This window comes from Bos indicus, chromosome 17, assembly GCF_029378745.1.
Source record: "Bos indicus isolate NIAB-ARS_2022 breed Sahiwal x Tharparkar chromosome 17, NIAB-ARS_B.indTharparkar_mat_pri_1.0, whole genome shotgun sequence".
Lineage (NCBI taxonomy): Eukaryota > Metazoa > Chordata > Mammalia > Artiodactyla > Bovidae > Bos > Bos indicus.
The window spans coordinates 1,835,075-1,860,959 of record NC_091776.1 but is presented as its reverse complement, the minus strand read 5'-3'; the positions used below and the strand labels follow the sequence as shown (position 1 = coordinate 1,860,959).

Below are 25,885 nucleotides of genomic sequence, written 5' to 3'. Positions count from 1 at the left end.
GTATTCCATGTGCACATGAGAAAAATTGAAATCTGCTCTTTTTCATGGAATGCCCGGTAGATATCAATTATGTCCAAATGGTCCAATGTATCATTTAAAGTTTGTGCTTCCTTAGTAATTTTCTGTCTGGATTATCTGTCTTTTGGCATGATTGAAGAATTAAAGTCCCCCACTATTATTGGGTTACTATCAATTTTCACTTTTGCCTTATGTATTGAGGTGCTCCTATGCTGTGTGCATATGTATTATAATTGTTATAGCTTCTTCTTGGATTGATCCTTGATCATTTTGTAGTGTCCTTCCTTGTCCCTTGTAATGCTATTTATTTTAAAGTCTATTTTATCTGAGTATTGCTACTCCCACTTTCTTTTGATTTCTGATTCCTCAGAATATCTTTTTCAAGCCCCTCACTTTCAGTCTGTACGTGTCCCAAAGTCTGAGGTGAGTGTCTTATAGACAGCATATATAGGTTTTGCATTTGTATCCATTCAGCCAATCTGTGTCTTTTGGTGGCAGCATTTATTCCATTCATGTTGAAGGTAATTATTGATATGTATGATCCTATTACCATTTACTTATTGTTTTGGGTTTGTTTTTGTAGGCCTCTTCTTTCTCTTTTGTTTCCTGTCTAGAGAAATTCCTTTAGTATTTGTTGTGAAACAGTTTGGTGATGCTAAATTCTCTTAATTTTTGCTTGTTCATAAATCTTTTGACTTATGGACAAATCTGAGTCCATATTGAGTCTTAAAATCTGAATGAAATCCTTGGTGGACAGAATAGTCTTGGTTGAAATTTGTTTTTGTTTTTGTTTTTTTTTTCCTTTCATCACTTTAATTATACCCTACCCCTCCTTTCTGGCCTGCAGAATTTCTATTGAAAGGACAGCTGTTTGCCTTATGGAGATCCCCTTGTATGTTATTTATTGCTTTTGCCTTTCTGCTTTTAATATTTGTTCTTTGTGTTTAATTTTCATTAGTTTAATTAATATGTGTCTTGGCATGTTTCTCCTTGGGTTTATCTTGTATGGGACTCTCTGGGCTTCCTTGACTTGGGTGACTATTTCCTTTCCCACTTTACAGAAGTTTTTGACTATAATCTCAAATATTTTCTCAAACTCTTTCTTTTTTCTTCTTCTTCTGGGATCCCTATATTTCTCAAGATGGTATGCTCAGTATTGTCCCAGAAGCCTCTGGGACTGTCCTCATTTCTTTTTATTCTTTTTTCTTTATTCTGCTCTGCTTCAATCATTTCAATCAGTCTATCTTCCAGATCACTTATCCATTCCTCTGTCTCAGATAGTCTGCTGTTGGTTCCCTTTAGTGTCTTTGTAATCTCAGTTATTGTGCTGTTCATTGCTGATTGTCTATTATTTAATTCTTCTAGGTTTTTTCAAACATGTCTTGAGTCTTCTAGATCTGTGCTTTCAGTTTCTTTATCTGTTGGTCCATTTTATTTCCTAAGTTTTGCTTCACTATTACTATAATTAATTCTGAATTCTTTTTCATGTGGACTGCTTATTTTCTCTTCATTTGTTTGTTCTTATGGGTTTACACCATGTTTCTTCATCTGCTGTATTCATCTGTTGCATGTTTCTTTGTCTTTTCATTTTGTTTAATTTACTGTGTTTGGGGTCTCTTTTCTGCAGGCTGAAGGTTTGTAGTCCCTCTTAATTGTGGAGTCTGCCCCCCTCCATGGGTGGGGTTGGACCAGTGCTTTGTGAAGTTTTTCTGTTTGGGAAGATTTGTGTTTGAGATCTGATGGGTAGTGCAATGTTCAGTAGTGTGTTTTAGGGTGTCTATGGACTTTTTATTACTTTGAGTAGTAATAAAAACTTTTTATTACTTTTTATTACTTTTTGCTAAAGGCAGGGCTGTGTTTCTGTTTTGCTAAAAGTTTGGCATGAGGATTCCAGCACTGGAGCTTTCTGGACTTTGGGTGGGGCTTGGTCCTACTGTTGAGTTGGAGACCTTTCAGTGAGCTCTTGTCAATTGATGTTCCACATGATCACGAGTTCTCTGGTGGTCCAAAGTCTTGTACTTGTGTCTCCCACCTCAAGGGTTCAGGCCTGACTCTGTACTGTAGCACCAGGATTTCACAGGTCTCCCAGCACAGAAGATAAAACCCCAAGACTAAAGATGAAAGCAACAGTCAGTAGCCAAGAACACCCAAATAATCCCATACACTTACAAAGAGAGAGGAAGAGAGAAAAAAGACAAAAATAACAGTGAAAACAGGAGTCAAAAAATAAGAGATCAAAACAATAAATGAACCCATAGTAAAATGAATACTAAAAACAAGATCAGCAAAAATACAAAATCAAAAACATGGGGAGAATGCTATATAATTAAATAGTACTGTAAAAATAGGGAAAATAATAAAACGAGTTAATTTAAAAAGAAGATGTTCTAAAAATTGAAAAAGTAGGTTATAAAATAAAATTAAAGAAATAGTGAAGAACATGAGAACAACATAAAAAAGAAAAGACAGTTTTAAAAAAGATTTTTTAAAAAAAGGAGAAAAATGTATATAAAGTCATAGTTCAATCTCTGCCTCTCTAAGAGGCCCTCTAATACTGGACTGTTCTCTGGACCTGCTGTGGGGACAGCTCAGACTCTCATCTAGCCCTAGTCCTGTATGTACTTGCCTCCGGTATCCACGGTTGCCAGAGCTAGGGATTTTACTTTTGTGTGAATATTCTGTCCTTTTATGCATTTCATGGACACAGAGTCTACCTAGTTGGTCATGTGGATTTAATCTGCAGTTTATACAGATGGTGGAAGAGTTTTAGATCCTATTCTTTAACCACTCTGTCCTATAATTCAATTGTGTTTTATTTACACCTCTGCATGTGGGTCATCCACAGGAATTTACTCCTGAGTCTCCCCAGAGGACTTGAGACTGCCCCATTGAGGAGCAGGTGTGGAGGCAGCACAGATGCTTGGATTAACAGGTCATTAGCAGAGTCAGGTGGAGAAGGCCATGGCACCCCACTCCGGTACTCTTGTCTGGAAAATCCCATGGACAGAGGAACCTGGTAGGCTGCAGTCCATGGAGTCGCGAAGAGTCGGACACGACTGAGCGACTTCACTTTCACTTTTCACTTTCCTGCATTGGAGAAGGAAATGGCAACCCACTCCAGTGTTCTTGCCTGGAGAATCCCAGGCACAGGGGAGTCCAGTGGGCTGCCATCTATGGGGTCGCACAGAGTCAGACATGACTGAAGTGACTTAGCAGCAGCAGCAGCAGAGCCAGGTGTGCAGGGAAGCTGACAGCCATAGGCAGAGGGGATATGGTTCCATTAGAGTTTTCCCTAGCCTCTGTCCATTCTGCCCTAGTGAGGAATGAGCATGAAGGTGGTGCAACTGCTTGGATCACAGGGAACCTAGTGTTGCCAGGTACACAGGGGAGCCAGTGACCACAGACACAGGAGATAAGATGCTATATGAGCCTTTTTCTAGCTTCTGGCAGCAGTGTTCAAAAGGCTTCCCTGGCTGGTCCTTCTTTGTTGCTTGGTGCGGCAGGCACTCAAAGGGACCATCCTGGCTGGGGTCCTTCTCTATTGTTCATCACAGCAGGCACTCAAAGGGCCACCCTCTCTGGGGTCTTTCTCTATTTATCAGCTGCCAGTGCCAATGTGTGGAGAGAGAGAGAGGCTACAGTGATGGCTCCACCCTGTGCCTGACTCAGCAGTATTGCCTTGCCTCCATGGCTGTCCAATTTCCTCCAAGGGCATTCCCTGCAGTAATCTCCTCCCTCACATCCTGTTGGGCCATCTTCCTGCAGTCAAAAGCCATCCTTGTCCTGGGTTTTCTCTCCAGTCCCTATGCCCCAGCTTCCAGCCACTGTGTGTACTGGGGGACCTGCATCCCTGTCTGCAGTACGTAGGGCTGCAATACAGATTGTCTATGTGGTTCTCACTCTATTCAGACCATCACAGATCAGCTGCTTCACTTCCTAGTCCTTTCAAATGCCTCCCGTCTGTCCCAAACTATTGCTCTGATGTGGGGAATCTTACCCCCGCTTCAGTTCCTCCATTCCCCAGAGGCAGATCCAGTCCATACATTTTCCTACTCTTTTTCTCTTCCTTCCTTCATCCTACTTAGTTTTGCTTGAGTTTATATATTCCTTTCCAGTGGTCAGGGACTCTTGCCATCTCTCAGCTGGTGCTCTGTGAGATACTAGTCTTTGTTTTAAAGTCTATTTTGTCTAATATAGATATTGCCACCAAGTTTACTTTCAGTTCCATTTACATGGAATACCTGTTTTCATCTCTTCATTTTCAGTCAATCCAAAGTGAGTCTCTTGTAGGCAGCATATATGTGGATATTTTTTAAAAATTCATTAAGTCACTCTGTGATTTTTTGATTGGAGCATTTAGTCTATTTACATTTAAAGTAATTATTTGTAGTTATGTACTTAGTGTCATCTTGCTAATTGTTTTCAGGCTTGTTTTTCTTTTTTTAGTTTTTATTCCTTTCTGCTCTATTCCCTTGTGATTTGATGACTATCTGTACTTAGCATTGCCTTTGGATTCTTTCTTCTTTTATTCATGTGTATGTGTTATCCATTATAATTTGGATGTGGTCACCATAAGGTCATATATAACCCTATATGTGCTGTGAGCTGTGCTAAGTCACTTCAGCCGAATCCAACTTTTTGTGACCCTATGGACTGTAGCTAGGCTCCTCTGGAATCCATGAGTAATAACACTGGAGTGATTGCATATCCTCCTCCAGGCAATCCTCCTGATCCAGGGGTTGAACCCACATTTCTTATGTCTCCTGCACTGGCCAGTGGGTTCTTTACCACTAGCCCAACTGGGAAGCCCTGTAGTCCGATATATGGTTACATATATGATTATTTTAATATATTAGTTTGATACTTACTATGATAGTTTGATGTGATAATCTGTGTGATCTGGTGGTAGGGTGAAGCTTGGTGAGTAGGGCTGGGTTCATGACCTTAATAAAAGCAAAGGAGGATTCCCAAATTGTGCTTTCAGTGTCAATGTTTTACCATTAGAATGAGCTCACACATCTGTTTCAGTTTTCAGGTTCCCAGGAGAGTTCCATTTGCCTCCTAACCCTGTGGGAAACTTTCCAAGATCAGGAAATTGGTTTAACCAAGGCTTCTTTCAAACTTCTGCTTCTGCACTGGGTCTCATACCATGTGAGATTTTGTGTGTGCCCTTTATGATTGGAGCTCTATTTCCTACAGCCATCTGGCTCTCCTGAACATAAACTCCATTGATTTTCATAAACAGATAATCTGGGGGCCCATGTTTCTGGCATAGGACCCGCCAGGCAGGGTGATTTGATGTGAGTCTTAGAGTTTTGCTCTAAATGTAAGTAAAAAGATAGTGGAAAAAAATAAGGAAAAGAAAAGGATACTTATGTTAATACTTATCTCAAAATCCAAACCATGCTGTTTGGAAAAATGTTCTCAAAACGGTAAAATGCACATGTATTTTTGGTTTTTTGGCTGTACCACAGGGGCATGTGGGATGTAAGCTCTCCAACAAGGAATCAAACCCATGCCCCTGCAGTGAAAGCGTGAAGTCCTAATCACTGGACTGCCAGGGAATTCTGCACATGGATATTTTATATTGCAATTATGCCTTTCTGTTATTTACCTTTAATTAATATTAATATTTATCTCTGCAACTAGAATTTAACTTGCAAGAAAAAAAAAGATGGTGAGTTATTCCTTTTAAAATCTCATTAAAGTCTTAATATTTGACATTGTGCTAGTATTATAGGTGCTAAACAAATATTTGTTTAATAAATAAATGTCTATGAATCAAGGCAAATTGGAAGTGGTCAAACAGCAGATGTCAAGAGTGAACATCGACATTTTAGGAATTGGCAAACTAAAATGGACTGGAATGGGTGAATTTAATTTAGATGTATCTACTACTGTGTGTAAGAACCCCTTAGAAGAAATGGAGTAGCCATCATAATCAAGAAAAGAGTCCAAACTGGAATACTTTGATGCAATCTCAAAAATGACAGAATGATCTGTGTTAATATCCAAGGCAAACCGTTCAATATCACAGTAATCCAAATCTATGCCCCAAGAAGTAATACTGAAGAAGCTGAAGTTGAATGGGTCTATGAAGACCTATAAGGCATTCTAGAACTAACACCCAAAAAAGATGTCCTTTTCATTATAGGGGACTGGAATGCAAAAGTAGGAACTCAAGAAACACCTGGAGTAACAGGCAAATTTGGCCTTGGAGTACAAAACTAAGCAGGTCAAAGGCTAACAGAGTTTTGCCAAGAGAATCCATAGCAAATACCCTCTTCCAACAACACAAGAGAAGACTCTACACGTGGACATCACCAGATGCTCAACACCGAAATCAGATTGATTATATTCTTTGCAGCTGAAGATGGAGAAGCTCTATACAGTCAGTAAAAACAAGACCAGGAGCTGACTGTGGCTCAGATCATGAAATCCTTATTGACAAATTCAGACTGAAATTGAAGAAAGTAGGAAAAACCACTAGACCATTCTGGTATGACCTAAATAAAATTCCTTACAATTATACAGTAGAAGTGACAAATAGATTCAAGGGATTAGATCTGATAGAGTGCCTGAAGAGCTATGGACAGAGGTTCATGACATTGTACAGGAGGCAGTGATCAAGATCATCCCAAAGAAAAAGAAATGCAAAAAGGCAAAATGGTTGTCTGAGGAGGCTTTACAAATAGCTGAGAAAAGAAGAGAAGTGAAAGGCAAAGGAGAAAAGGAAAGATATAACCATTTGAGTGCAGAGTTCCAAAGAATAGCAGGAGAGATAAGAAGGCCTTCCTCGTTTCATATATGATATAATACATGTTTCAATGCCATTCTCCCAATACAGTATTGTAAAGTAATTAACCTCCAATTAAAATAAATAAATTTATATTAAAAAAAGAAAGCCTTCCTCAATGATCAATGCAAAGAAACAGAAGAAAACAATAGAATGGGAAAGAGTAAAGATCTCTTCAAGAAAATTAGAGATATCAAGGGAACATTTCATGCAAAGATGGGCACTATAAAGGACAGACATGGTATGGAACTAAGAGAAGCAGAAGATATTAAGAAGAGGTGGCAAGAATACACAGAAGAACTATACAAAAAACATCTTCATGACCCAGATAACCATGATGGTGTGATCACTTACCTAGAGCCGGACATCCTGGAATCCAAAGTTAAGATGTCTTATCAAGCATCACTACAAACAAAGCTAGTGAAAGTGATGGAATTCCAGTTAAGCTATTTCAAATCCTAAAAGATAATGCTGTTAAAGTTCTGCACTCAATATGCCAGCAAGTTTGGAAAACTCAGCAGTGGCCACAGGACTGGAATGGGTCAAGTTTCATTCCAATCCCAAAGAAAGGCAATGCCAAAGAATGTTTTACCACTGCACAATTTCACTCATCTCACATGCTAGCAAGCAATGCTCAAAATTCTTCAAGACAGGTTTCAATAATATGTGAACTTCCAGATGTTCAAGCTGAATTTAGACAAGGCAGAGGAACCAGAGATCAAACTGCCAACATCTACTGGATCATAAATAAAGCAAGAGAGTTCCAGAAAAACACCTACTTCTTCTTTACTGATTATGGCAAAGCCTTTGACTATGTGGATCACAACAAACTGCAGAAAATTCTTCAAGAGATGGGAATACCAGACCACCTTACCTGCCTCCTGATAAATCTGTATTCAGGTTAAGAAGCAACAATTAGAACTGGGCAGGATATAATAGACTGGTCCCAAATCGGGAAAGGAGTATATCAAGACTGTATATTGTCACTCTGCTTATTTAACTTATATGCAGAATACATCATGAGAAATGTTGGACTGGATGAAGCACAAGCCAGAATCAAGATTGCTGGGTGAAATATCAACGACCTCAGATATGCAGATGACACCACTCTTATGGCAGAAAGTGAAGAAGCGCTAAAGAACCTCTTTTTTTTTTATATTATACATGTCTCAATGCCATTCTCCCAAATCATCCCACCCTCTCCCTCTCCCTCTCCCACAGACTCCAAAAGACTGTTCTATACATCAGTGTCTCTTTTGCTGTCTCGTATACAGGGTTATTGTTACCATCTTTCTAAATTCCATATATATGCATTAGTATACTGTATTGGTGTTTTTCCTTCTGGCTTACTTCACTCTGTATAATAGGCTCCAGTTTCATCCACCTCATAGAACTGATTCAAATGTATTCTTTTTAATGGCTGAGTAATACTCCATTGTGTATATGTACCACAGCTTTCTTATCCATTCATCTGCTGATGGACATCTAGGTTGCTTCCATGTCCTGGCTATTATAAACAGTGCTGCGATGAACATTGGGGTACACGTGTCTCTTTCAGTTCTGGTTTCCTCAGTGTGTATGCCCAGCAGTGGGATTGCTAGATCATAAGGCAGTTCTATTTCCAGTTTTTTAAGGAATCTCCACACTGTTCTCCATAGTGGCTGTACTCGTTTGCATTCCCACTAACAGTGTAAGAGGAAGAACCTCTTGATGAAAGTGAAAGTGGAGAGTGAAAAAGTTGCCATAAAACTCAACACTCAGAAAACTAAGATGATGGCATCTGTTCCCATCATTTCATGGCAAACAGATGGGGAAACAATGGAAACAGTGACAGACTTTATTTTCTTGGTCTCCAAAATCAATGCAGATGTTGATTCCAGCCATGAAATTAAGAGATGCTTGCTTCTTGGAAGAAAAGTTATGACCAACTTTGCACATTAAAAAGCAGAGACATTTTCGGCTATGATTTGGGAGAATGGCATTGAAACATGTATAATATATATGAAACAAGTCGCCAGCTCAGGTTCGATGCACGATACTGGATGCTTGGGGCTGGTGCACTGGGACAGCCCAGAGGGATGGTACGGGGAGGGAGGAGGGAGGAGGGTTCAGGATGGGGAACACGTGCATACCTGTGGTCGATTCATGTTGATATATGGCAAAACCTATACAATATTGTAAAGTTAAAAATAAAATAAAATAAAAAGCAGAGACATTATTTTTCCAGCAAAGGTCCATCTAGTCAAAGCTATGGTTTTTTCAGTAGTCATGTATGGATGTGAGAGTTGGACTACAATGAAATCTGAGCACTGAATAATTGATGCTTTTGAACTGTGGTGTTGGAGAGGATTCTTGAAAGTCCTCGGACTGCAAGGAGATCCAACCAGTCCATCCTAAAGTTAATCAGTCCTGAATATTCATTGGAAGGACTGATGCTGAAGCTGAAACTCCAATACTTTGGCCACCTGATGCGAAGAACTGACTGATTGGTAAAGACCCTGATGCTGGGAAAAAGTGAAGGCAGGAGGAGAGGGGGACGACAGAGGATGAGTTGATTGGATGGCATTACTGACTGGATATACATGAGTTTTGAGTAAGCTCTGGAGTTGGTAATGGCCAGGGAAGCCTGGCCTGTTGCAGTCCATGGGATCATAAAGTGTCAGACATTACCGAACGACTGTATTGAACTGAAATAAATATCTATGTCTTTTGGTATACAAATCACAAAAAAATATTAGGAGACTCTTTATTCCCATGAAATTCAAGCACAACTAATAGGCATGGAGTGGTATAAAAGTGATTTTAACAAATTTGTTATATTCCTTTGAGAAATCTTTCTGTAATTTAATTTTTAATTATACCCCTCTAAGTAATGTCCACTAAATATTGTTTTAGGATAGATTGACTTATTGAAGCCTCATTATCTATAATCCTTTCACTCTATTTGTCCTTTTCAGGTGTTCTCATGTTTAAATAATTTTAATGGCACTCCTTTAAGTAGATCCCTCCTGCCACTCCAGTAAAAGCAAGAGAAGACCCAGCTGCCATTTCCTTCTAGCTACATATCTCATGATGCATATTTAGTGCTTGCTTCTGTTTTCATAGCCTTTAACCAAAGTATATTTCTACCTACACGTCTTCCAAAGTTAGAAGTTGAGATTTATTGCATTGACTTTTTATTCAAAATATTGGATAAGAGGGGGATTATATATATGAGACAGGGTCAGGGTCTTAAACAGTGTTTGGAATCACCATGTATTGACCTCTGCACCAGGTAGATGTCATGGTATTGACTAGAATATATGGTAAGCCTGAATTCAGTTTGAGTACACTTGCAGGGAGTGAAAAGAACGTAGGTTCAAAGCTGGACAATTTAAAAAGTACATGTCAAAACAAAGTTTGGAGACTAATAATATTTTACCATGTATAGCAGCCAGGCTTTTCATTTCCTAAGCTAATGACAAAATTTGTCAATTTTATAACAATAAAAATAAAAGACTAAGAAGAAAATATTTATAACCATTCACTATGCACCGATGTAAAAATGCATTCATAAAACACCTTTTCTTTCTCTATGATAAGCTCATGCTACCTATTTTTTCTTATCAAACAAAAAGCATCACTGCAGTTCAAGTTACAGATCTTTACATGGTAATTTATTTTTCCTGTTTTCTTCCTCCCATGGTAGATTTAATAAATGGCATTATATGTTTTCCTGTATCCAAAATATTCTTGCTAAATAAAAGTATAGTTAAATAAAATTTCCAAACATTTTGATAATTGTTTTAATTGAAAGTTCTTTCTAATTTGCACATGGCTGTAGTTTACCATTTTAAACAAACTGACAATTCAATGCTTCTTTTTAAAAAATTTACCCTTGTGAAGAATAATAAATGCTTTCAGATATTTTCTACATATGAGAATAAAATTTCATTATTTGAGGCTTATTATCAAAAATAGAAAAAATAATAATCAAATGAAAGACTAACATATTTAAAACATAATTGAACAGAATTTGAATCTGATATTGTGGTATACTGAAACTAATCCAAGGTAGCAAAAATTCAGTCAGTACAAGCAGAGGACATCTAGGGATTTTGGAAATAGAGCTGCTGTTTCTCATATATTTCTTTAAAAATATTGTTTGTGCAGTTATGTTAAGTCATGATCTTCTAAATAACTAGAGTAATATTCAAAATTGACTTTTAAAAATAATTTAATAAAATCATATTAAGTGGGAGCAGTTTTTTTATATGTAGAGTCAGTGAGGATTGTATAGGAGTTAGAACTTCAGCAAATAGACAGTATTAATACAACAAAGACTAATGTAGAAGTTGATGCAAAGGTTGAAAATAAATTTACAAAAGCTAATAAAATGCCTAGAACAGTAACTAACCATTATTACCACAATAACAATGAAGCTGTTTGTGTTTGAATTTAACAATACACCTAAGCCAAAGTTGAATTAATATAAAAATAATATGCAGTGAGCAGATATCATACATAAGGTACAATTTAAAAAATTAATGTTCCCATTGAAGACCTAAGTTATGACAACCTCTTTGAATGTGCCTTCTAAATACTTTACTTCCCAGTTGTGTGAGGGAAGCTCATTGAGGCCTTATAAGATATCAACCAGAAGAATATTCACAGTATTTCTTAAAAACACTACATTTTCCCTATCATATCAGGTAAAATAATTTAATGTACTTATTTTAACAAAACGCCCATAGTTACTAACTCCAAACTATATAGTAGCTTTTTTTGTTTCTTAAATTTCTAGCATTAACTGTGGTTCTTAAAGATATCTACAGTTGATATTTTAATTGTCATGCTATTACTGAAAGTAACCAAGTTTATTCTGAAAGTTCTACTGTAATTCACCTCTAAAACTGACTTTATGTGGAAAGTTTCAGTATAAAAATATATCTACTATATATATATATATGTCAAGATTGATTCTACTACATTTTTAGAATAAGCACAGAGTTTTATATCAGACAATTTGAGTTTTAACATCTAACTTTACACTGTAACCCTGGGAACATTATATTCTTTCTTTATCAGACAATTTGAGTTTTAACATCTAACTTTACACTGTAACCCTGGGAACATTATATTCTTTCTTTGAGCCTCAGTTCCTAAACCATAAAATGAGACCATCACCACAGTTCTCAAAGGGTGGCATGAAGTTAAAAGAGCTCGTGTATGTGCTTACTACTGGGCTGGGCACAGCATAGTATACCAGGTTTAAATGTTTCTTCTTTTCTCCTCTCTTTCCTATTCCTAATACTTTGGCTCACTGGAGATTGGTGAAAAAAATATAGAAGAAGTTACTGGAATAAATCAGCTCCACTAAAAAGCTCCTTATATTGCAGGCAATATTTATACATTTCCAAAGTAATGTTCCATGAGATCAAAAGATTGTTTTTAAAAATGTATTTACATAATACAGTTCATACACAAGAAAAGATTTTCAAGGCAACAATGGAAAAAAAACAAGCTAAATCTATGTGTATAGTTTAATTTTGTAAAATGAAGAAAGATTTTTAATTTTATTAAATATTGAATGTTCATGGACAGACAACAGAACCAAAGCTACTTCATACAGCAATCTATATCAACATAAAAAAATATCAAAATAGAGTTTCTCTGAAGGAAGGAGCCTTTTTTAAAATGGGATTGATAATAATGAGAAATTCCAATTATTTGTCCATGAAACAGCTTATTAAAGTTGCTACTTCAAACAGGATTCTAGCAGAACTTGGCATGTAAATTTAAACTTATCAGCCACCCACTACTTTTCACCTTCTTGTAGCTTCACTCATTCAGACAATCTCACATATACATACATTAATATTTTAAAAAATCCTGGCTTCAAAGCAGAAAATTAATTTTCTACAATAAAAGTAGGTCACCATATTTATAGGTAAAGATCTCAGTCACAGAAATTAATTTTCCTCATAGAGATGCTAACTAACATATACTACTATACTCAACTTTTCAAAAAAGGTGTGTCTCTTAGGAGGATCTGCTCAATCATTCACAATAATTCTAAGGCATTATAAGCAGTTGTTCCACAGGACAAGAGCTACCCTTGCAATGACATACTTTTGATACATTTAGCAAGTCTTTAGTCTTCAAGTGCTACCAGCCAGACAGAGACATTTGTAGTCTACAGGTGGTTGGCTCAAAGGTCAAAAACTTTGTTTAAAAAAAATGTTTATGGAATAGCACCATAGAAAGTCTTTCAGAAACATGTCTTTTTTTTTTTTTTTTCAACATACATTTTAAAAACCTGAATTCTAGGAAGAAAAAGAAAAATTTCAGTTCTAACAAGGCTTACCCACTTCATTTCATTAAAAAAAGAAATTAACCTTGACAACATCAACATTAACAGCTACAACAGATCAACAACAAAAGGGAGAATAGCAGCAGTAGAACTTGAGCATGAGCCATCTAGGCAGTCACTTTAAAATGATCCGGTTCACACCTGTTGGGAATTATCTCACCAAGTTCATAAGACATCATGAGGTCTCTTAAATTTGGTGTGAAAAGGCAGCATTTCTCACTGAAAGAATTAAGTTTACCGATAAACTGGGCATTTTCCAGCACTTAAATAAAATTATGTCTAGAATTAACTAAATGATAGACAATACTGACATTTCAAACTTGTCAAAGGTCAGGAAAATGAAATGGTTTCAAGATCGTTTATGTTTCAAAGAGGTAAATTTAGCCTGCAAGTGAAAATAATGAAGCTGAAATATTCCAGTTTCCAAACACTGGTCATACCCATATTTAAAGTATAAACCACCCTTAAAAGACTTCCACTTCACAAAAACTTATATGGATCTGGTTTACATTGTCTTTAAGATGCACAGTCAAAGCAATTATCCTAAGATTCAAGGAGAGAGTTTTCCAGTTTATAACCTGTAAGATCATTTTATTTCTCCCATATATTGAGAAATTGTCAAAAAGAACATTCTGCAGGGTCACAGACCCTGAAAGGAACTATTTGAAGTGTGAAGCATCTGTGTTGTGCTGTGAACAAATTGTGAAGTCTTCTTTGAATCATGATGCTCTTTCACCAACTTTATTTCTATTTATACTGTCAAGAATGGAGTTCAAATATCCTGGTAATGCTCATCAGGATTAGCTGGAAACTTCTCTTGTAGTGCAGAGATAATTCTGGTCTTGCAGTTTTCTTTTGCTCAAACTCATATGAAACGTTTGTGCTAAAATCTTCATTTAAAAAAGAAGTACATCTTCTCTGCATTACACACATTCCTTTATGTTCTGATGGAGGTTTTGGTTATTTTTTGGTATGTGTGGAATCTGGATATCTGATGCTTTTGTATCTTATATGAAATCCTTTCTTGCTGATTGTGTCATCAGTGTGAAAATGAATTAAAACTGTATCACCAATTGAATAGATTTCTTCTGGTGGCTGAAGACAAAGACAAACAAAGACACACAAACAAAAAACAATAAAATGAATTATTTTTTCTTCAATGTCATTCATATTTGGAAATTTGGTATAAAATTGAATCCTCCTAACAACCTTGAAAAGTAAATGAGTGACTTTATTTTACAGGTGAGAAAGCTTGAGTTTCAGAGAACAGATGATGTGCTCAAGATCACAAAGTTGATCAGTGATATAGCTGAGCTTTGAACATAATTAATTCTGCTTCCAAGTTCTGGAACTTGGTGTTTTCCCCCAAAATTTTAAACCAAGTCCCTTTGATTTACAAATAATTAAAGTGAAGCTCAGAGAGAAAAAAGAGACATTAAAATTATTTCAGAAGCTGCTCTAAGGCAGAGCCACTTCCTGAATCCAAATTGTCCATTCCTTCTTGTTTTAGTAATCTAAGTACTGAGAAGCACTTTCGTTTCATTTCAGTAGTAATTTGGACAGGAGTTCAATATTATTCAAATTCAGTATTATTTAAGTAACAGTTATTGGTAGACATTTGAAAAATTGAACTAAAGCTTTAGAACAAAATATGTATTCAGAAGAACATTTGATATTAATGTGCTGAATCCTGGGGGAAAGCATTGAGAAAACCTTAAGCTTTCCTTTTTCTTATTTATCATGTTGATGCCCTCTAACCTATTTTTGGTACTGTGTCCTGTGCACACTGCAGTGGAGCAACATTCAATAGGCTAAACCTCCACGCTGGTGGCAGATCCTGCCACCTATCAGATATATGTTGAGGGGGGATCTCAATTTGAATTGTGCATATTCTTTTTCTTCTATGCTTTAATTTAAAAGTTTGCAAAACTGTCATGGTGTGTGTTAAGGTATATTGCTTTTAGATAATTAAATATTTTGTGCAAAATTAAAAGCATGAATTAAAAAAGTTAGAATGTGGACAGTAACAAGAATTATAGTTACTGAATTCATCTGTCTTGTTCGATGTTATTGAGCAATTCACTAGCAATAGAGAAGGGAAGAGACATGTTGTAACTTATCAAGCCATTAATAATATAATGTCACATTTTTTTGTAAAAGCATTGCTGACTTACACATCTTACATATATTGATTCACCAATTTATAGGTATTTTTATCATGTCTATGGTACCCTGTTGGTACTGTATTTACCCCTGATCCACAGAATCGACCAAGCCCCACTGCTGTTGAATCAAGACCATCAAAGAGCTCAACGTAGTCATAGCCACAGTCAGCTTCTTCTTCCACTTCAAAAATCTGGAAGGATAATTCGAGTCGAGAGCCCCGTTCTGACACTAAGAGCCATTCACAATCAACTTGTCCTGGGTAGTTGTTATCACCAAACTGAGCATGTGAGTACAGATCTCTGGGTTTTGATTCCACTTTCAGTCTGCCACCACACTCTGCCCAAGGAATAAAAATGAGATAAGTGAGCTCAATGAGCTTTAACAACTCCAATTTCTCTTTTAGTGTAGTATAACCACTCTCTAACTTCTGTATTCATTACCATGGTCAGTTATGCTTCCCATATTTGAAGATTCCAATGATGTAGTGGATACTGATAGGCCCTAGGTTTGGTAGGCTGGGTTTGGTATTTCAGCTTCACACTTACTAGTTCAGTGACTTTGGATAAGTGACATCGCTTCTCTGATACATAAGGTAAAGTGCAGATGACAACAATAGTACCAATCTTAGCAGGCTTTAAGGATTTAATTAGCACATGAAAATCGCTTAAAACAGTACCTGCCATATAGTAACCAGTCAGTCCTAAAGGAAATCAACCCTGAATGCTGAAGTTGAAACTCCAGTGCTTTGGCCACGTAATGTGAAGAGCCGTCTCATTGGAAAAGACTCTGATGTTGGACAAGACTGAAGGCAGGAGAAAAAGTGGGCAGCAGAGGATGAGATGGTTGGATGGCATCACCAACTCAATGGACATTTCTTGTTGTTCATTCTCTCGTCATGTCTGACTTTGCAAACCCATGGATTGCAACATGCCAGTCTTCCCTGTCCTTCACTACCTTCTGGAGTTTGCTTAAACTCACATCCATCAAATCAATGATGCCATCCAATCATCTCATCCACTGTCACCCCTCTCTCCTCCTACCTTCAGTCTTTCCCAGCATCAGGGTCTTTTCCAATGAGTCGGGTCTTCCCATCAGATGGCCAAAGTATTGGAGCTTCAGTTTTAGCATCAGTAGTTCCAATGAATATTCAGGGTTGACTTCCTTCAGGATTTACTGGTTTGATCTCCTTGCTGCCAAGGGACTCTCAAGAGTCTTCTCTAGCACCACAATTCAAAAACATTAATTTCTCACTGCTCAGACTTCTTTATGGTCCAACTCTGACATCTGTACATGACTACTGGAAAAACCATAACTTTGACTACACAAAACTTTGTTAGCAAAGTGATGTCTGTTTATTAATACACTGTCTAGGTTGGTCATAGCTTTTCTTCCAAGGAGCAAGCATCTTTTAATTTCATCCCTGCTGTCACCATCTGCAGTTATCTTAGAGTCCAAGAAAATAAAACCTGTCACTTTCCATTTTTTTCCCCATCTATGTGCATGAAATGATGGAATTGGATGCCATGATCTTAGTTTTATGAATGCTGGATTTTCAAGCCAGCTTTTTCACTCTCCTCTTTTACCTTCATCAAGAAGCTTTTTAGTTCCCCTTTGCTTTCTGCCATAAGGGTGGTGTCATCTGCATATCTGAGGTTATTGATATTTCTCCTGGCAATCTTGATTCCAGCTTGTGCTTCATCCAGTCTGGCATTTTGCATGATGTACTCTGCATATAAGTTAAATAAGCAGGGTGACAATATACAGTTTTGACTGATTTCCAAATTTGAACCAAACTGTTGTTCCATGTCTGGTTCCAACTGCTGCTTCTCAACCTGCATACAGGTTTTTCAGGAGGAAGGTAAGGTGGTCTGATATTCCCATCTCTTTAAGAACTTTCCACAGTTTGTTGTGATTCATGCAAAGACTTTATCATAATCAATGAAGCAGATGTTTTTCTGGAATTCCCTTTCTTTTTCTATGATCCAATGGATGTCAGCAATTTGACCTCTGTTCCTCTGCCTTTTCTAAATCCAGTTTATACATCTGGAATTTCTTGGTTCACGTACTGTTAAAGCCTAGCTTGGAGGATTTTGAGTGTTACTTTGCTAGCATGTAAAGTGAGTGCAATTGTGAGGTAGTTTGAACATTTCTTTGGCATGGCCCTTCTTTGGGATTGAAATGAAAACTGACCTTTTCTTGTCCTGAGCCCATTGCTGAGTTTCCCAAATTTGCTGACATACTGAGTGCAGCACTTTTACAGCATCATCTTTTAGGATTTGAAATAGCCTAGATGGAATTCCATCACCTCCACTAGTTTTGTTTGTAGTAATGCTTCCTAAAGGCCACTTAACTTTACACTCTAGGATTTCTGGCTCTAGGTGAGTGATCACGCCATAATGGCTGTCCAGGTCATGAAGACCTTTTTTCTATAGTTCTTCTGTGTATTCTTGCCACCTCTTCTTAATATCTTCTGCTTCTGTTGGGATCATATTGTTTCTGTTCTTTATTGAGCCTATCTTTGCATGAAATGTTCCCTTGGGATCTCTAATTTTCTTCAAGTAGTCTCTAGTCATTCCCATTCTATTATTTTCCTCTATTTCTTTGCATTGTTCACTTAAGAAGGCTTTCTTATCTGTCCTTGTTATTCTTTGGAACTCTGCATTCACATACATGGGTGTATCTTTCAATGGATGTGAGTTAGGGCAAACTCTGGGAGATAGTGAAAGACAAGGAAGCCTGGTGTGCTGCAGTCCATGGGGTCACAGAGTCAGACACGATTGAGTGACTGAAAAACAACTTATAGTAGCTCTCAATGAATATTTGTTATTGTTATACATTATACTGTTTTCACTCTTAAATAACTGTTTTCAAGGACAAGAAGGTCAGTGTTCAAGTTAAATCTTAATATTTTAAGAACCCAGAAGCCAAAGTAATAAGAAATAACTGAAAAAATGAACAATATAAAAATCCTGTATGTGTATATGTGCCGTATAGAATTCTTTACATAGAATATACAGACCAGTATTACTTTACTTAGGTTGAATTACTTATCTAACTTGATTTGGAATAACATACACCCCTCATAAATTGTAGTTTATCTTGTAGTTCTAGAACATTATGAATCATATTTTTTGTGTTTAACAAACAAAAAATGCTCTTTCATAGCTTTTTCAGAGAGATATTAATAAACATATGATTTACCAGTTATTACTTCTGTCATTAGAGGTAAATATAACAAATATAATATATACCTGCATAAAATTTACAGTTAATGTATTTTAGAGAATAAAAGTTTTCAAAAATTACTCTTTGTAGCCTGGGCCCCCAAATTTTACAATGACTAGAGAGGAAATGAATGTTCAAACTACTGTAAACTTGTGCTCATGTCATATACCAGCAAGGTTATGCTCAAAATTCTTAAGTTAGGTTTCAGGAGTACATGAACTGAGACTTTTCAGATGTACAAGTGGGTTTAGAAAACACATAGAGGAACCAGAGATCAAATTGTCAACCTTCTTTGGATCATGGAGAAAGCAAGGGAGTTCCAGAAAAACATCTACTTCTGCTTAATTGACTACACTAAAGCCTTTGGATGTGTGGATCACAACAAACTGTGGTAAATTCTTAAAGAAATGGGAGTAACAGACCACCTTACCTGTCTCCTGAGAAACCTGTATGCAGATCAAGAAGCAACAGTTGGAATCAGACATGGAACAATAGACTGGTTCAAAATTAGGAAAGGAATACGTCAAGGCTGTATATTATCACCCTGCTTATTTAATTTATAGGCAGAGTACATCATGTGAAATCCTGGGCTGGATGAGTCACAAGCTGGTATCAAGACTTCTGGCAGAAACAGCAACAATTTCAGCTATGCAGATGAAACAACTCTTACGGCAGAAAGCAAAGGAGAACTAAAGAGCCTCTTGATGAAAGTGAAAGAGGAGAGTGGAAAAAGTTGGCTTAAAACTCAACATTCAGAAAACTAAGATCATGGCATCTGGTCCCATTACTTCATGGCAAATAGATGGGGAAACAATGGAAACAGAGACTTTATTTTTTCGAGCTCCAAAATCACTGCAGATGGTGACTGCAGCCATGAAATGAAAAGATGCTTGCACCTTGGAAGAAAAGCTATGACCAAAGTAGATAGCGTATTAAAAAGCAGAGACATTACTTTGCTGACAAAGGTCCATCTAGTCAAAGCTATGGTTTTTCCAGTAGTCCTGTATGGATGGGAGAGTTGGAATATAAAGAAAATTGAGCACTGAAGAATTGATGCTTTTGAACTGTGGTGTTGGAGAAGACTCTTGAGAGTCCCTTGTACAGCAAGGAGATCCAGCCAGTCTATCCTAAAGAAAATCAGTCCTGATTATTCATTGGAAGGACTTATGCTGAAGCTGAAACTCCAATATTTGGCCACCTGATGTGAAGAACTGACTCATTGGAAAAAACCCTGATGCTGGGAAAGTTTGAAGGTGGGAGGAAAAGGGGACGATGGAGGATGAGATGGTTGGATGGCATCACTGACTCGATGGAAATGGGTTTGAGTAAACTCCGGGAGTTTGTGATGGCTAGGGAACCCTGGCCTGCTGCAGTCCATGAGGTCGCAAAGAGTTGTACACAACTGAATGACTGAACTGAACTGAAAGGGTACTAAAGAATCTCTTAATGAGAGTGAAAGAGGAAAGTGAAAAGCTGGCTTGAAAATCAACATTCAAAAAACTAAGATCATGGCATGTGGTCCCATCACTTCATGGCAAATAGATGGGGGAAAAAATGGAAACAGTGACAGATTTTATTTTCTTGGACTCCAAAATAACTGCAGATGGTGACTGCAGCCATGAAATGAAAAGACACTTGCTCCTTGGAAGAAAAGCTATGGCCAAGCTAGACAGCATATTAAAAAGCAGAGACATTACTTTGCCAACAAAGGTCCTTATAGTCAAACCTATGGTTTTCCAGTAGTCATGTACAGATGTGAGAATTGAACCATAAAGAAGGCCAAAGGATTGATGTTTTCAAACTGTGGTGTTGGAGAAGACTCTTGAGTGTCCCTTGGACAGCAAGGAGATCAAACCAATCTATCTAATTGAAATCAGCCCATATATTCATTGGAAGTGATGATGCTGAAGCTGAAGCTACAGTACTTTGGCCACATGATGTGAAAAGCTGACTCATTGGAAAAGACCATGATGCTGGAAAAGAATGCAGGCAAAAAAAGACGAGGGTGGCAGAGGATGAGATAGTTAGATAACATCACTCACTCAGTGAACATCAGTTTGAGCAAACTCCAGGAGATGGTGGAGAACAGAAGAGCCTAGCATGCTGCAGCCCATGGGTTCACAGAGTCAGACATGACTTAGTGACTGAACAACAACAGAGAGTAGATAAAAGTAGAGGATGCCTACAGTCTCCTCCAACCAACATATAAGCATGACTGGGCCTAGGGAGAAAAAGGAAATGATATGAAAAGTGCCATGAGAAATTAGAGTTTCATTCTGCCCTTATTTGCAATGACTGAGAGGTTACTGGGAAGCAGAAATTTCATTATGAAACCAGGGAAGTCCCCAGAAAAGTGGGATGAGTCGGGAGAGAACAGGAACAAAAATACAATGTGGAAAGATTTGGACAGATAAACCAATGGTTATTGAAACACAATTTTAACCCTGATGTGGTCTTCTGTGACCAGACAGTCCTTGGCAGCACCATGTGAGGGTGAATTAGGATAGCTAAAACTCTTACTTAGATTTTTTCAGATTGGTATATGGTTTACCCACATTGTGGCTTGGTGATTTTAACTAACAAAATATTTCTGAATCCCCCAAGATGGAACCCTATTCAGATGTGTCTGAATACAAGTAGGCTCAGCCAAAACTCTGGGCATTGCTACATACAACTGCACATTCAGAGACCTTGGTGTGACTATAGATGCAAAAAAATTCCAACTAGTGTTTCAGTCATGAGAATGCCTTCCGCATCATGTTAAATGATAACAACTATGTATAAAAGAATGAAATTAGAACACTTCCTAACACCATACACAAAAATAAATTCAAAATGGGTTAAAGACCTAAATGTAAGACCAGAAATTATAAAACTCTTAGAGGAAAATATAGGCAGAATACTCTTTGACATAAATCACAGCAAGATCCTCTATGACCATATCTTACAGTAATGGAAGCAAAAACAAAAATAAATAAATGAAATTCAATTAACCTTAAAAGCTTTTGCACAGTGAAGGAATCTATAAACAAGGCGAAAAGACCACCCTCAGAATGGGAGAAAAAACAGCAAACAAAACAACTGACAGGGAATTAATCTCCAAAGTTTATAAGCAGCTCATTCAGCTCAATACCAGAAAAACAAACAACCCAGTCAAAAGTGAGCAGAAGACCTAAACAGATATTTCTCCAAAGAAGACATACAGATGGCTAAAAACACATGAAAAGATGCTCAACATGGCTCATTATTAGAGAAATACAAATCAAAATTGCCATGAGGTATCATCTCACACTGGTCAGAATGACAATCATGAAAATATCTATAAACAATAAATGCTGGAGAAGGTGTGCAGAAAAGGGAACCTTCTTGCACTGCTGGTGGGAATGCAAACTGATCTATAACCACTATGGAGAATATTGTAGAAATTTCTTTAACAAACTAGGAATCAAACTACCACATGATCCAACAATCCCACTACTGGGCATATATACTCAGAGGAAACCATAATTGAAAAAGACACATGTACCCTACTGTTCATTGCAGCACTATTTACAATAGCTAGGACATGGAACAACCTAGATGTCCACTGGCAGATGAATGGATAAAGAAGCTGTGGTACTATTAATACACAATGAAATATTACTTAGCCATAATAAGGAACACATTTGACTCAGTTCTAATAATGCGGATGAACCTAGGGCTTACTATAGAGAGTGAAGTCATAAAGAGAAAAACAAATATTGTATGCTAACGCATATATATAGAATCTAGAAAGATAGTACTGATGAAACTGTCTGCAGGGCAGCAATGGAGATGCAGACATAGAAAACTGACTGGTGGACACAGTGGAGGAAGGGGAGTTTAGGACGAATTGAGAGAAACATTGAAATATATACATTACTATATATAAAATTAGATAGCCAGTGGAACTTTGCTGTATGATGCAGAGAGTCCTAAACTGGTACACTGTGACAACCTAGAGGGTAGGATGGGGTGGGAGATGGGGGGAAGTTCGAGAGGGAGGGGACTTAGTATACATACCTATGGCTGATTCATATTGATATATGGCAGAAACCAACACAACATTGTAAAGTAATTATACTCCAATTAAAAATAATTAAATTTAAATAAAAATAAATAAATAAATGTCCCTTTGTCTTCCAGTTTGTAGGACGAGTGTCTTGCACAATCTATTGATATAGGTCCCATGTGTGCTTATAATCACTCTCTCTGGAAAGCTGAAAATCTTATCAGTCTTGGAAACTATCTCTTAAGTCCCACAGACTGGAAACTAAGCATCCTTCCTTTTCCACAATGGTGGGTCTCTTATCCCTAACTCCAAGAATTATTGTCCTCTCCCTGTGACAGAACTCTACAGCCAAATGGCCTGGATACAAATCTGAATTCCACTAGTCATCAGCTGTGGGATTTTGTTCCCCAGTTCATTTCTAAAGTAGGGATCATACACAGTACTCAAGTGATAGGATCTAGATGAAGAGCTATAGGCAGCCGCTACTGCTAAGTCACTTCAGTCGTGTCCGACTCTGTGCGACCCCATAGACTGCAGCCCACCAGGCTTCCCCATCCCTGGGATTCTCCAGGCAAGAACACTGGAGTGGGTTGCCATTTCCTTCTCCAATGCATGAAAGTGAAAAGTGAAAGTGAAGTCGCTCAGTCGTGTCTGACCCTCAGCGACCCCATGGACTGCGGCCTTCCAGGCTCCTCCATCCATGGAATTTTCCAGGCAAGAGTACTGGAGTAGGGTGCCATTGCCTTCTCTGGAGCTGTAGGCTAATACATGTGAAATTATTGAAATATATATGAAATTATTGAAAGATACCTGGCACGCAGGAAAAGCCACCTAAGAATACACTACCATCATTTTATTATTTTCCAGCGAGAACATCTAAATGGCATCATCTGTACTTCTAGGGATCCACTCAGGTATGAAAAGAAAAACCAGAAAAATTAAAAAACAATTTAAAGCACCATTAATCTGTTTTCAGAAAGGAAGAATTATCTTTTTGAAGGCCAGTAAAATATTTTGTGACAATATTTCTGAACTCATTATATAAATGTATAAATCAATGTAATTCCATTTACAAATACTTAATAAATTTGCTTTATTCTCAAAGTTTGATATAATTGAGTGATTTGCTTTGTTTACAATTGTCAGTACTTGCATTACTTTTATTCCACAGTGCAGGAAGAGGTGAACTGTGGGAGAGGTGCTGGCTTCTGTATGCCTACTTTGGAGAAACAAGGTGGCAAAACAAACCAGGATCCAGAGGAAACAATTCTCTGAGGGACCTAGTTCAGAACAGAAGTCAAGAAGGAAATGAAGTATTTGAACAAAATGGGGAAAAGAGACTTAACAAAGCCCTTGTGAATCTGAAATGTGAGGCTTCATTATTTGATTTTACTGAAAACGTCTAGAAAATGACAATACTCAAATGACTTAAACTACAATTAAGACTGACTTGAATTGTTTCAGAAAAGGTGACCATCATTTTAATTTGGAAAGACATTTGTTTATTTCCTGGTAAAGTTCCTATGAGGGCCTGTAATCTGACCAATAAATGCTTTTAGTAGGCATGGAACTATAATTTAATTTAGTTTTATCAACATAATTTCAAAGGTGCTGAATAGTATATTATTTGATTTTTAAATGTCATTGACAATTATGATGATGCTTTACGCTGCAGAAAAATGTCCTGCCAGACATGCAGTGTTTTAAAATATTTTCTTCCACACTTTTCCTCTTTTCCTGTATTATAGCCTTATCTTCTGAGAGAATACACAGGATACTTTTTTTAATTAAAAATTTTTTTTCTTCAATAGTTTATTTAATAATACCATTTCTTTTACCTGATTAAAATAAATTTGGACTTAGAATTCGAACCCACCTTCAGAGGAAAATGGCACCTTTTTCAATAAAGTCCATTTCCCACGGATTTGGAATGTATTACTTGTAAAAAGAAAAAAAAAAGGAAAACCATAAAGCAACATTAATATTTATATTCACCTAATTTCAAAATTCATAGTGTTAGAAACTTTCCTTGTGGATATAATTAAAATTGTATATAGAAATATAAATTTGTTCAAGCAAATTAAAATGTATACTTCAGGGCCCATTAATAATAATTACATGCATTCTAGAAAGCAGTAAATAATGAATAAATGCCTTATACATTTAGCAAATTTGACACATGTAGTATTGGACTTCACCCCACTCCAGTACTCTTCTTGCCTGGAAAATCCCATGCATGGAGGAGCCTGGTGGGCTGCAGTCTGTGGGGTCGCTAGGAGTCGGACATGACTGAGCACTTCACTTTCACTTTTCACTTTCATGCATTGGAGAAGGAAATGGCTACCCACTCCAGTGTTCTTGCCTGGAGAATTCCAGGGACGGGGGAGCCTGGTGGGTTGCCGTCTCTGGGGTCGCACAGAGTCGGACACGTCTGAAGCGACTTAGCAGCAGCAGCAGTATTAGACTTCACTGTCTTAACAAAAACCCACCGCAAATCTCAAATTTAACTTCTCAGTCTATAGCTGTCAAAAGGTAGATATTGCTTCTATTTTCTCATTGTCATTATTCATGTTGTTTAGTTGCTAAATTGTGTCCAACTCTTTGCCACCCCATGGACTATAGTACACCAGGTTCCTCTGTCCATGGGATTCTCCAGGCAAGAATACTGGAGTGGGTTGCCATTTCCTTCTCCAGGGTATATTTCTGACCCAGGGATCAAACTTGCATCTCCTGCATTGGCAGGCAGATTCTTTATGCTGATCCACCAGGGAAGCCCCTATTTTCTCATGAAGTGAAGTGAAAGTCGCTCAGTCGTGTCTGACTCTTTCAACCCTGGACTACATGGTCCATGGAATTCTCCAGGCCAGAATACTGGAGTGGGTAGTCTTTCCCTTCTCCAGGAGATCTTCCCAACCCAGGGATCAAACCCAGGTCTCCTACATTGCAGGCAGATTCTTTACCAGCTGAGCCACAAGGGAAGCCCCAAAATACTGGAGTGCAAAGCCTATTCCTTCTCTGGTGGATCTTCCCAACCCAGGAATCGAACCGGGGTCTCTTATTATTTTCTCATAAGTTCTCATAAAATTCCCATTTGTTTTGCTATGAATTATTAATACTCTACAGTGTCTATTTAAAGTACCAAATAAATATCTGATGAAAGACTGTGGAATAAATAAACTTGTTAAAGAGAAGGCTTTCAAAGAAATAAATAATAAGCAGTACATAATATTTCAGTATGTATAACTACTTGAGAGTACCAGTAAAAAATAAATCTACCCCAAAAATTCAAAGATAACTA

General features: G+C 37.4%; 1 protein-coding gene across 1 annotated transcript in view; it reads right to left on the bottom strand.

Moving 5' to 3' along the window:
* Positions 1–9,683: 9,683 nt before the first annotated feature.
* Positions 9,684–25,885, bottom strand: part of TLL1 (tolloid like 1) — a 339,971-nt gene continuing 323,769 nt past the window's right edge. The window contains exons 20-21 of the mRNA XM_019978057.2: positions 15,418–15,668; positions 9,684–14,261 (exon numbers count right to left, since the gene is read on the bottom strand). Coding sequence (XP_019833616.2) covers positions 14,127–14,261; positions 15,418–15,668 — 386 coding nt within the window. The 3' untranslated portion in view covers positions 9,684–14,126. The remainder of the gene's footprint in view (positions 14,262–15,417; positions 15,669–25,885) is intronic.